General features: G+C 38.4%; 2 protein-coding genes and 1 long non-coding RNA gene across 5 annotated transcripts; 1 reads left to right on the forward strand and 2 right to left on the reverse strand.

The window, feature by feature from the left end:
• Positions 1-1,031: 1,031 nt before the first annotated feature.
• LOC142520762 (putative AMP deaminase) lies at positions 1,032-3,803 on the reverse strand. 3 transcript variants are annotated; one of them, XR_012813985.1, is made up of 8 exons: positions 3,304-3,803; positions 2,795-2,970; positions 2,277-2,478; positions 1,991-2,166; positions 1,837-1,888; positions 1,602-1,729; positions 1,154-1,518; positions 1,034-1,056 (listed from the first exon to the last, which is right to left on the reverse strand). XR_012813985.1 is itself a non-coding variant. In XM_075623882.1 (7 exons), exons 2-7 carry the CDS (start codon positions 2,936-2,938, stop codon positions 1,324-1,326), a joined length of 891 nt encoding a protein of 296 aa, XP_075479997.1. In that variant the 5' UTR covers positions 2,939-2,970; positions 3,304-3,803; the 3' UTR covers positions 1,032-1,323. The 3 variants fall into 3 exon arrangements, 2 of the variants coding, with proteins under 2 accessions (XP_075479997.1, XP_075479996.1); XM_075623882.1 differs by having other exon boundaries at positions 1,032-1,518; positions 1,991-2,160; XM_075623881.1 differs by having other exon boundaries at positions 1,032-1,518.
• A 1,493-nt stretch (positions 3,804-5,296) lies between these two features.
• On the forward strand, positions 5,297-6,811 carry LOC142520977 (uncharacterized). Its single transcript, XM_075624147.1, has 3 exons — positions 5,297-5,865; positions 5,958-6,183; positions 6,303-6,811. The coding sequence occupies exons 1-3, from the start codon at positions 5,344-5,346 to the stop codon at positions 6,743-6,745; spliced, it is 1,191 nt and encodes a 396-aa protein (XP_075480262.1). The 5' UTR covers positions 5,297-5,343; the 3' UTR covers positions 6,746-6,811.
• Positions 6,812-8,438: 1,627 nt separating this feature from the next.
• On the reverse strand, positions 8,439-10,883 carry LOC142520981 (uncharacterized). Its single transcript, XR_012814043.1, has 3 exons — positions 10,712-10,883; positions 10,485-10,593; positions 8,439-10,072 (listed from the first exon to the last, which is right to left on the reverse strand). It is a non-coding gene; the product is annotated as an uncharacterized LOC142520981 (long non-coding RNA).
• Between the last annotated feature and the right edge of the window lie 754 nt (positions 10,884-11,637).

The following is an 11,637-nucleotide window of genomic DNA, read 5'->3' on the forward strand; positions in this document are numbered from 1 at the left end:
GGCGATGCCGTTGGCAGACGCTCGGCGAGGTTGTGCGTGGGGTCTGCGCACTCGGCGAGGGCGCGTTCGGGGAAGAGGCGGCTAGGCGAGGCAGGCGCTAGGCGAGCAGGGTGGGAGAGACTGCACGGCGAGGGCGAGGGTGATGGTGAAGCTGAGCGCTGGCGTGCGCAAAGGGACGGCGAGCGCAAGGCTTGGGGCGTGGCGAGCAGGGGTGGCGAGAGCGAGGCTTGGGGCGAGCGCGCGCGGGACGAGGAGGAGATGGCGAGGCGAGGGTTATGGTGAGGCTGGTGCTGGCGCGGCGAACGCTGTGAGGGGCGGCGCGGCGAGGTATGTAGAGTGCGTGAGGGTATGGCGAGGTGGAGCGATGGCTTGTGCGGTTGACGGCGTGGTAATGATGGAGCGACGCTAGGGTTAACGTGCAGGTGAAGCGTGGGCAGGGGAGAGCTGGTGAATGAATTGAAGATGAAATTTTGTATGGACGAAGTGAGAATGAAGTGAGGAGGGAAACTATGTTTATAGGGAAGGCCAGACCAAATCTTTCCTTTCAAAGCAGGATTACGATGTGATTTGTTTCCAAATTTTAGGAGACTGATGAGCAACAGGGAGAAAATACACAACTCGCACCCAATGTACTGAGGGCAACACAGTTAATCGAACTTCGAACCTACGATTCAGTTCGACTCGGGAGGGCAGACTGGCAATACCCCATGGATGGGCCCATCACCCCCGGCCCATCCCTAGCCCAAATGGAAGGCAGGCTCATCAAGGGCCCAGGTATTCTCCTATAAATACCAGGTTTGAGTGTTTGATTTGACATTCACTATATTGTTTTTCAGCAGCACCCTTGCTGCTCCCCCTTATATTCTCAGTCTCTGACTTGAGCGTCGGAGGGGCTACGCCAGGACACCCTCCTGGTCCCATTCTAACGGTCTTATTCGTGATTTCAGGCTCAGGGCAATCTCGAAACCTGCGTCTGGACTAGAAACACTTGCTGGAATCGGACCCTAAATTTCCCGTGAGTATCACACGTCTAACAAATCGACATTAAGATCATACCTGAAACAAAGTCGACCATTATATCAATTAATATTAATAAAATCATAAAAAGCTACACAGGAAAAAAAATATATGTAGATGACTCTGTAATTCAAACCCAGTCAAGTCCAAATTGTCAAAGACTTCCTTCAGTGTAAGATACTGTCCATCATGATAGATAACCACTTGCCTCACAATAAAGTTACCATTCAGTGGAGCATCAAAGGGAACTTAATGCTAAAATGTACAAAACAACTTATAATGTGCAGCATAATGTGAGCAATAACATCACAATTTGTATACCTCATCAGGTTCTTTTCTTAACTTTGATTTGATGAACCGGAGAAGGTGCTTCTGGTTCATGCAAGCAGAGTGATGCACGTGAGTATCTACTTTCCTGATATTGTAGAAATCGCGATGAGGTGAGCTCTTCTGAGCTACAAACTCCCTATCCGCAGTCATCAGTAAGTGGAGGCGGAATTTCTGTAAATAGATAAAATTCATAAGTGGCCAAATTGACGAAAATCATCAGATGATCAGAAAAGGGTGGAATTCAGCAATATTACTTCTTCCAGAAATCGTAATCGATGGTGGCACGCAGAGCGAACATTTCCAACGGACATTACTTTTAGGAGATAATGCATATCCGTGAAGAAAGTTGTTGAACTGGGAACAGGAAAAAGCTCTTCAGTATCTGAAATGTTTTGAAAAATATACAGTTAGTGAATTATTAAAACCATATAAGAATGGATTCGTGTACAAATCTATTCAATCTATGCTAGTAGCCTCCTGAAAGTTTACCCCTCTTGGTTGCATAAACATGGACTACTCCATCTTCCATTTTGAAGTGATGCTGTATGCAAGTAACAGAACTGAGTCACGTAAATAAGTATTACACAAGCTAAGATATATTTTACAGCTAATCACTACAGCTGAGAGAACTAGGACAACTCACAGAAGTTGCTTCAACAGGGGTGAAGTGATAAGGTTTCTCTTTTACTTTGGATGAAACAGATTTCTTTACATTTTTTGTCCAGGGAGCAAGCGTTTCTCTAAATACATACTTCTCCCGTAATTCTAAACATTCACAAATCAGCTTCAGTACTTCTAGATTTTCGACGTTCACTGAGTCTGATTTTGAACATTTTGACGAGCATTAGAAATGAAACCTAGTGTTGACAAAAAAACTTAAAAAACAAAAATTCGCTGACAAAACCTTAAATAACAGGAAGGTGAAATACCATGCGAAGGAAGAATGTTGCTGCTTGAAACAGTATCATTCCCCAAAATATTTGCTGGAGCTGTATCAACCTTTATGGCACCATGATCCATATCAGCTATTGTTTCAGCCACTAATAAATCAGTTTCTAGAACATGACTGTGACTCCCATTTTCTGCTTGTGCTGGAACAACGGATGGATCTTGACCAACTGCATCAACATCCTGAAAATCACAGAGAATTTTCATAAGCAATGTTATAACTAATAAACATTTTAGTGCTAAAGAAGGGAAACACGGAAATGAATAGCGATCAGTTCTTTAATCCAGATATTCGAAATTTTTTATTCCATTACACCATGTAGGGAGTAGAATGCCACCTAAGTTTCACCAAGTAAGAAATAAACACCAGGTTTAACACCACTATCACACGACAATGTCATTATGTATTGTGTTATCTTGTAATACTTCTTAAAGTCCATAGAAAGTAATAGAAAAAACAAAATTCAAAGCATTAAACTATATATAACCTGCGACCAACGTTTATATTTTCATAAGATAGATCATGATCATCTCTTTCTGAAAGCTCAGTTCTTTCATCGTCAGAATCTCCAGTGCTTTCAAATGCATAACCACCGGTTAATCTTGGGGTCACCAGCCTACCAACAGATCCAACCCGCAACATTGGACCACAATGACTGACATATAGCTCCTCTCCTACACAGAGAATTATCAGTTAAAACACATTATTCGTCCTACAATTCATAAGAACACATCAAGACTAGAACACATAATTCGTCCTACAGTTCATAAGAACACATCACGACTACAAGGACTACAAACTTTAGGAATAACATTAAGTACGAAAAATCAAAACTACTGAACTATAATGAAATACACCAAATAATTTAATCTTGAAACCAATAGAATTGCCATAACTTAGAGTTGACCTGGATGAATGACACATCAATTTTCGTATTTACTTCGTTGTAAAACAAAATGGTCGCAAAATGGTGTTGAAAGTTGAGTATTAAAGAAAAAATAACATACTATCTTTTTGCTCTGTCCGTGGTGGCGGGAAATAAGAAAGAATCGAACCAATCTTATCCAATGATCTTGAAACCGCAGATCGCGTATGCGCACCAGATACCTCGTTAATCCACTCGTCCTTCGAAACACTCACATTTGGCACTGAAGATGAAACTTTACACTCCCGACCATGATTACCCTCCTCGTTATGAAATGAACTCGACAAGTTCTCGACGTGTTGAAAAAATTTAAGCAGTTACTGCTGTCATTGAAATCGGGAGATTCGAATTCTTCTTCATTGGAGAGAGGTTGGGACTTGGGGTGGCGGCGGCGGAGGTAGATGAGGCGATCGAGGACTTGATCAACGCTGCGCTTGTGGATGTAGAACGCAGAGATTGCCATAACAGAGGCGCCGAATAAGGCCGCCACCGCCAGCTGAAGCGGCGAAGCCTGCGCCGACGATGAGGAAAGCGGAGGTCCTTGTGAGTACATATTTTTTATTCGAAGTGTGGCGGGTATGGGTTTAGCTCGTCGGGGTTAATGCAGGCCTCAGGGAGAGTTTAGTAATTTTAGTTATTTAAATATTTATCTTTATTATATTTTATTTTTCGAAAAAAGCGCATATATAAATATTTTAGGGGGAAAAGTTATGTATTATAGAAAAAACAGCAACTCCTAAGATCTTTATTTAATAAAATAAAATAGAAAAAATAGTTTAAGTTGTCATATTGCTTTTTTTGTCATCAAACTTGTTAAAATTGTGTTTAATTTCTTTAACTTTGTGATTTGTTAGTTTTACTTCTATTTCACCAGAGAATTGACGTGGAATTGAAAAATGTTCATGTGATATCGAAAATTGATGATATATTCAGCATCACGTCATCACTTTGGCGAAATAGGAACAAAAATCAAAATTACATTACTAAAGCAGAACTTTGATAAGTTGGAGTATCAAAAACAAATATGAAAACTTAAATGACTAAATTAATTATTTTCCATTGCGATAATATAAATATGGCATATATTCATGTGATTTTAATTATCTGAATGGTTGGAATAGTTACTTAAATTTTAATTTTCTCATTCATGAAGTTGTCTTGAACTTATTAATTTAGATTTGCTTATTAATATATATTTTTGATTCAACATGTTTTCGTGAGAAAAGTATTAGGATAAGATACTTGTTGGAAAGTCATCGTAGTAGGTTGTGTCAATTTGCTACAGTTGTCGTATGACATGGTTGGCGGCGTGAACGGTAAAAAAAGTTTTATGGAGACACCAAATTTTAATAATAAGATTAACATCTATTGTAGAGACAGTGCAAACGATAAGATTAGTCTACACTATGGCCACGTTTGGTAGGAGGGATTAAGGGTTGACTAATGAACAAATAATGAAGAATCATTTGTTTGACTGGTTTTTAACGTGAGTAGTGATAACATCCGGCCCGTGATGTCAACACTGTTTGAGCATGAAAAGAAGAGAAAATAGTCCCAAATATGTGATGGTATACCCAATCCTGACATGAACAGTACGCCATATTCCTGTTTCCCCTCCCCAATTTACCCTTTATCCCACCAACATAAAAAAACAAATCTTTTCTCATCTCTCTTCAGTTGCTGGGTGTCGTCTTCGTGAAGGCGTCCTTACTGTTGAAGTGTGTAGTCCATTTCTGTCTTCTGCATCCGTCTTGTACGCTTGAATTTGTGGAGGTATTTGTTGTAGTTCTTCAAAAAGGTTTTGTTTGGTAGTAGAATTCATTCTCCCGCTTCTTATTTGTGACAATAACGATTTCTGCTGAAATTTGGTCTCGTTTATTTCTAATTGCGAGCCTATGGAAGCTTGTGCTATGCTACGGAAGTGAGGTGTGGTTATATGTGAAGTTCCCCAACATTTTCAGAACTGATAATTGAAATACAATGTTGCATTGTTAATTTTGTTTAATATCCATGTCCGTTAATCGCGTCTTCATTAAATCACATGTGTTTGTCTACAAAGTTCTTGTAATTTGTTTGTTAATCACACATAAATTTCCAGTTTTCGGTTGAGTTTACTGACAACATGGAGCAACGTAGAAAAATTGTAATCCTTCTGTTGGTCAACCATATGTTATGTCGATCTTTTTTGATTTTATGCCTCCTAATACGAGTGCATACACGAATGGTCTCAATTACCCGTCGTGTCCGTCGAAGACAAGGGGCGTCGTACAACATGATCGAAAAATTTAATGCGCAATTGTGCAATTTGCATAGAATTATCGAGGCCGGAGATATCCAATGTGTGAATAACTTAAGGATGAATCAAAGCGCGTTTGGACGACTCTGTTATTTGTTAACAAACTTAGGAGGGTTAGGTGATTCAAGATACGTACGCGTCGAAGAGAAAGTGGCCATGTTCTTGTCTATATTGGCGCATCATAAAAAGAATCGGGTTGCTGGGCATTATTACATACGTAGTGGACAGACAGTTAGTGCTCATTTCCATGATGTTCTTAAGGTGTTGCTAAAGTTACATCCACTACTCCTTGTCAAGCCGTCTCCTGTCGATGAAGATTGTAGAAACGAAGCATGGAGGTGTTTTAAGGTAATACCTCATCTGTAACTATCTCATTTTTGTGTTTGGTTTCCTAATTTTGTGGTTCGACTATATCTATGTTACTTAAAAATTGCTGACAGGGTTGCCTCGGCGCATTGGATGGAACCCATATCGGTGTACATGTCCCTTGCCGAGATAAAGCACGATACAGAAATCGAAAAAGTACTGTTGCAGTGAATGTATTGGGGGTATGTGACCGCAATATGAATTTCATATACGCTCTCACGGGATGGGAGGGATCCGCGGCAGATGCTCGAGTTTTAAGAGATGCGCTAAACAGGGATGATTCATTGAGAGTTCCACGAGGTTATATCTGTAATTTTAATGTTTCTATTTCTTTTATCGTTTTGTAGCAAGAGTTCAAAATAATGATTGAGTTCCAAAGATTTGTCAACGTTTTCATTAGTGATGTTCCGAACACGCAGGTTCTTATTATCTATGTGATAATGGATATGCAAACGTTGAGGGTTTCTTGACGCCGTATCGCCGTGTTAGGTATCATCGCGATGCTTGGGGCAATCGTGCTTGCGGTCCACAAGATTACAAGGAGTTGTTCAATTGGAGACACTCTCAAGCTCGTAACGTAATAGAAAGAGCATTTGGTTTGTTGAAAAAAAGATGGGCCATCCTTCGCAGTCCTTCGTTTTACCCACTCAAAGTTCAGAACCATATAATTTTTGCTTGCATTCTATTACACAATTTCATACGAACTCAAATGGATGAAGATCCAATGGACAACGTCGAAGAATATGTTGGTAGCCCGGCTAATGACACACAAAATGATTTCATTACCAGTGTCGAGTCTTCAATTGGGTGGGATGCTTGGAGAGACGAGTTAGCAATGTCGATGTGGAACACGAACAGTTAACTTGCTTGTATTTCATTTAAATTGTTAGCTAATGTACTTTAAATTTCTTTGTATTTGTAATGTTATGGTCAATCTACCAAGGTTCTGATATTATTCACTTTTGCTCTACAACGTATGTTTTATTAAAACATTCAATACAACTTTGGTACTATAGTTTGCTTTATATATCCGTAGGTGTTTTCTATGTGAAGCATTATGACACAGTGACATATGTTGTGTTTTGTACAGAGCCAGAGAAACAACTCAATCAACTGAATATGGATAGTGGAGCATCATCGGCGAGCATTGTCGGTAGGAGCAAAAAACAAGACAAGACACGACGTAGTTGGAATGCTCGAGAAGAAGAAGTTCTAATCCAAGCACTGAAAGATGTCATAACTAAGGGATGGAAAAGTGATAATGGATTTAAGGCTGGTTATTTAAATTTGTTGAGAATGCAATGCAGGAATCTATCCCCGGGAATAGCTTACGTGGAAATCCACATATCAATTCGAAGATCCACGTATGGAAGAAAACATATAGTACTATAGTTACATTATTAAGCAAAAGTGGTGTGGGGTGGAACGATTTTAATAACACCATCGATGTCACGGATGAGGCATGGGAGACAATCGTCAAGGTATTGTTTTCAATGTTTATTTTATATATTCGTTACGTAGTTGAATTTCCTTGTCTAACTCTTCGATTTGTCTTAGTCCGACCCAACATTTCGTTCGATGAGATACAAGCAGTGGACACATTACCATGACTGGTGTGAGATATTTGGAAATGATCGTGCTACAGGTGAGCGCGCAACCAATTTCGAGAATGCACTGCATGAGGTCCTAAACATAGATAAGGAACAATGTACTGCTGCGTGGCTTGCCGAGACACCTGCGTTTGACACAGTTGATGCTGATGAAGAGTCTAAATCTGAGACTAATACGCCGTCCTCAAAACCTAAGGAATGTGTAACTTCGAAGATTAAGAAAAGGAAGAAAGGCAATGACGACGAACAGACAATTGTTGAAGCCATCAGAAACCTTGCCGACATAATGCAAAACACAATGACCGATTTGATCAAGAAGCTTGCTTCAGAGGATAAGCTTTCAGACGCACAAGATCAGGTGTTGAATGCGTTGGACGAGATGACTCATCTGTCGGAGGACGAGCAAGTGCTTGCTGCTAAATTGATGTTTAACAACCACAACGACTTGGCTCTGTTTCAACGATTAGGTCATCGCGGAAAGATTTGTTTGGTGAATAGGCTTTTGGCCGGACAGTAATGGGTGAAGAAGCTGTGCATTTTGTGAAGTTGAATCATTTTGAATCGTACATGTATCACCTCTATGATTCTACTCTTTTTGAAGGCTTTGAACCAGTACCTGTTTTGATTATGTGTTTTGCACATTTTCAGTATGTTTCATGTATAAGCACCTCTGTGTTGTGTATTATGTAGGTGTTCGAGTTCGAACCAGTATTGCATTTCTGGTAACTTTTCAATATCAGTGTGTTACTTATTGATAGTGTGATAGCTTCATATTGTCGTGAACATTATTGCGTTCGCTTACAGAACAAGGAATGAAATAAAATGCATATGTTACATGTAGACTTTCAAATTATGAGGTTAAGGAGAAGAAGTGAACCACGATATCAGAGAATTAATAGGATTTCTTATTCTAACAACACTCCTTTTTCATTACTTTGCAACATTCATATACAAAAGGTTGGTACAAATTCTGATCTCCCCCACCGTTGGAGACAGTACTACCAACGTGCCTATTCTACGAACATGGCGTCAAAAGGGATAGTACTATATCATGCGTTCAAAAGTGTGGGGCAAGACCGGAACCTATTCAACTGTTACAACTGCTACCCACTGGACTCAGTGGTGAGGTCAATGACGAGGATGGTCGATTTGCCATGGCCATCCAATTTTATCTTGTTGTCTTCACCTTCGGTAGCACGATGAACTTTCGCCTTGGCGGTTTCGTCTTCTACTTTACAGTCGGGCTGTATATCCATTGTTGGGTGACCTAACTTCATTTTCTTCCTCCGGTTAGGCACATCAGATGAAGGGTGAAGCATTTCAACACCCTGCCATTTCACTTCACACTTCTCACCTTTCTGAACCTTGTTGGTTTCATCGTCGGAACACAGATCAATCATCGGTACAACGTAGGGGCTAGTGACAGTATCTTCAGAACCAAAGTTAAAAGTAACAGACATGTTTTCGAAAATGCTGAGAAATAAACATGAAGTTCGAACACAGGTACGTGCGTGCATGAGTAAGAAGTTGTCTAAATATACAATTTTAATGTGGAGAAACTTACCCAACTGCTTGTATTAATTACAAGTCTTTCAACATGTTCCCTCAATTTTGCAGATTCGTACGTGGAGTCCAAAAAAGATATGCAAATCAGTTTTTAACAAAGGGTCCCAAGGTGGTAGATATTAGCCATTAATAACACATTCTAATATTTACATTACAATTAATGTTTGGAAACCAACCAAATTTGTTGTTGTCGGTCCAATTGTACATGTTGCTACACCTCTTGGCGCACACTGGATGTAATACATACACTTTCACCACTAATCTGCAAAGAAATCGTCAATTACTTTAAACTGAAGCATTACCGAAGTTTGAGATAATTGAAGTACAAAGTTGTAACATTTGTTCCATTTAATGAATACGAAAGGAACTGATTCATGGCCAATGAACTAGTAAGGAAGGAATATTACAAAAAATAATGGTGACGATCAGTGAAAGTTTTGTACAACCATTAACGAAGTACACACTTACATGAAATATCCTTCCAACCTCAATATACAACATCAAAACGTAGCGGACACTTAATTAATATCTTCACACAAGTTAAGTGCATATGATAGTGAAGAAAATCAAAAAATTGGTACCACACATACTTCCGTAGAAATACTAAGAAATAAGTAAACTTCACAGTCACAACTCATCTACTGCTCATCGCTGAATTCCAGTTTCTCCAGCAACATAGCTATCTCTTCGGAGTTCTTCTCCATTTTCTTCGCTAGATTGCGATTTTCACGAGTTAAATCCGATATAGCTTTCATTAAATCACCTAGTTTCTTACAAGGATTAGGTTTGTTGTCACCAGTAACATTTGGATTTGAAGTGGACAAATTAGGCTGTGAGCACGAATTTTGAACAGGTGGTTTTTTTAAATAACTCTCAAATGCGTCATCGGCTTCTTTCCTAGTCTCGTACCCTTTGAAACAAGCCCCAGGAAATCTATAAACTTCGGAGTTGGCTTCAGACCACTTGTCATATACACCAGCTTTTCTTCCAACAAAAACGACATATGTTTTAGGCTGCATTAATAGATGTTTCATCACAAACTCGGGAAGATTTAGTTATATATGTAAGTACAAATAAGTGATTTCAACTACTCAACATAATTTAACTACACTAATCCATAAACTGTCATATAGAACATTTCTTAAATAAGATACTTAGACTATTTCTACATCATGATTTTAAGTGAATGACATATAACAATTATTGGATTCACGTTGAACATATTCTTCACAAAATAAGCCATGTATTTTAATAGAAACTAACTATCCGTTGGATTGGTAATAGACTCAGCTTAACATACCAAATATACTACAAAAAAACTGAAGAATAAAGACTTAGAAGACTATTTCTGAACTGCCGACCCGCAAATCTACAATATTTATTACAAAAAAAAATCTCGAAGAATGAAGACTTAGAAGACATCACCATCTTCTCGACTGAATAGGTTACAGAAGTAGCTGGTATTCTTCACAGACTTTAGTTTCAAAACGCGGTCAATTTTCTCACCAACACTTCGAATCACCGGTCAACGAACCTAAAAAATACGATGCACAACAACGATTCACTAACATAAGAAAATAAAATGAAATCGTAGGACAACTGTAATTGTTGGGAGAAAAAATTATTTCAGCAACTGTAAAAAAATATTTTACCACTTCGAGTGCAAGAAAATCAACTTCTCGGTAGTCGTCACTCCATATAATTGTGCGAAACCACGGTGATGACATTAAAAATGGGAGAGAGACTGTTCCACCTACAGAGGACGGTAGGGTTAGAAATTGGACTCGGGAAGAAAAAGGCGTGGGCCGTCTTTGGATTCCAGATTTTAACTTCGAAGGGTGTTTTCGTTAAATAAAAACTGGTTCCACTACTTATCCATGTCCGAAATATTGTACCAAACAAGAACAACATATATCTCATTTACTACATGTCCAAAGGGCATTTTTGTCATTACCAAAAAAATAACATAATTAATACAACATTTTAAAATCAAACCAAACAGCATGCTATATATCCCAACATACTTTTAATCCATATATATTATTTTATAATCACTCTAATTAGTAATCATTTCATTATCTCATCACACATACCAAATGTAGCCTATATGATCTAATATAGCTCTAGCAGTGATTCACGTTTTCTTCGAACTCATGGGGTCTATCATCATCATACCTATTGGCACCCAAGTACCCGTCATGTTCACTCGTTGTTCTAGTATGAGACTATATGATGCCATAATATAAAAATCAAAAGTTATATATCTTGTACCAAAAACGTCAATCTGTATTTTTTGGAAAAATGATAATGGTGAAATCTCTACTTCATTAATCGATCACAGCATCTATATTTGATTATCAGCTTCTTTTGCCTTAGAGTTTATTCATTAAATAAAATCATACAAGACATGGAAACAAGAATTTCATTAGGAAATAAAATATTTTAAATATAAATCTATCTTATCTAGAGTTTATTAAAGATCTTAATAGTCTAGAAAGACAAAACTTTATAATTTAATATACACAATATTTTCAAAAATGAAACTATAACTAAGGAATAAATTATATTACTTTCAATC

The sequence above is a fragment of the Primulina tabacum genome, chromosome 12 (genome assembly GCF_025594145.1).
Source record: "Primulina tabacum isolate GXHZ01 chromosome 12, ASM2559414v2, whole genome shotgun sequence".
Taxonomy (NCBI): domain Eukaryota; kingdom Viridiplantae; phylum Streptophyta; class Magnoliopsida; order Lamiales; family Gesneriaceae; genus Primulina; species Primulina tabacum.

Excerpts from the sequence above, each read along its gene's own strand:
- LOC142520762 (XM_075623881.1), bottom strand. The coding sequence starts at position 2,938 with ATGTTGCGGGTTGGATCTGTTGGTAGGCTGGTGACCCCAAGATTAACC. Across the intron at positions 2,167-2,276 it reads CAACATTCTTCCTTCGCATG|ACTCAGTGAACGTCGAAAAT; the intron begins GTATTTCACCTT and ends GTTCAAAATCAG. Across the intron at positions 1,519-1,601 it reads GATTACGATTTCTGGAAGAA|AAATTCCGCCTCCACTTACT; the intron begins GTAATATTGCTG and ends ATCTATTTACAG.
- LOC142520977 (XM_075624147.1), top strand. The coding sequence starts at position 5,344 with ATGGAGCAACGTAGAAAAATTGTAATCCTTCTGTTGGTCAACCATATG. Across the intron at positions 5,866-5,957 it reads AAGCATGGAGGTGTTTTAAG|GGTTGCCTCGGCGCATTGGA; the intron begins GTAATACCTCAT and ends AATTGCTGACAG. Across the intron at positions 6,184-6,302 it reads TTCATTGAGAGTTCCACGAG|GTTCTTATTATCTATGTGAT; the intron begins GTTATATCTGTA and ends CCGAACACGCAG.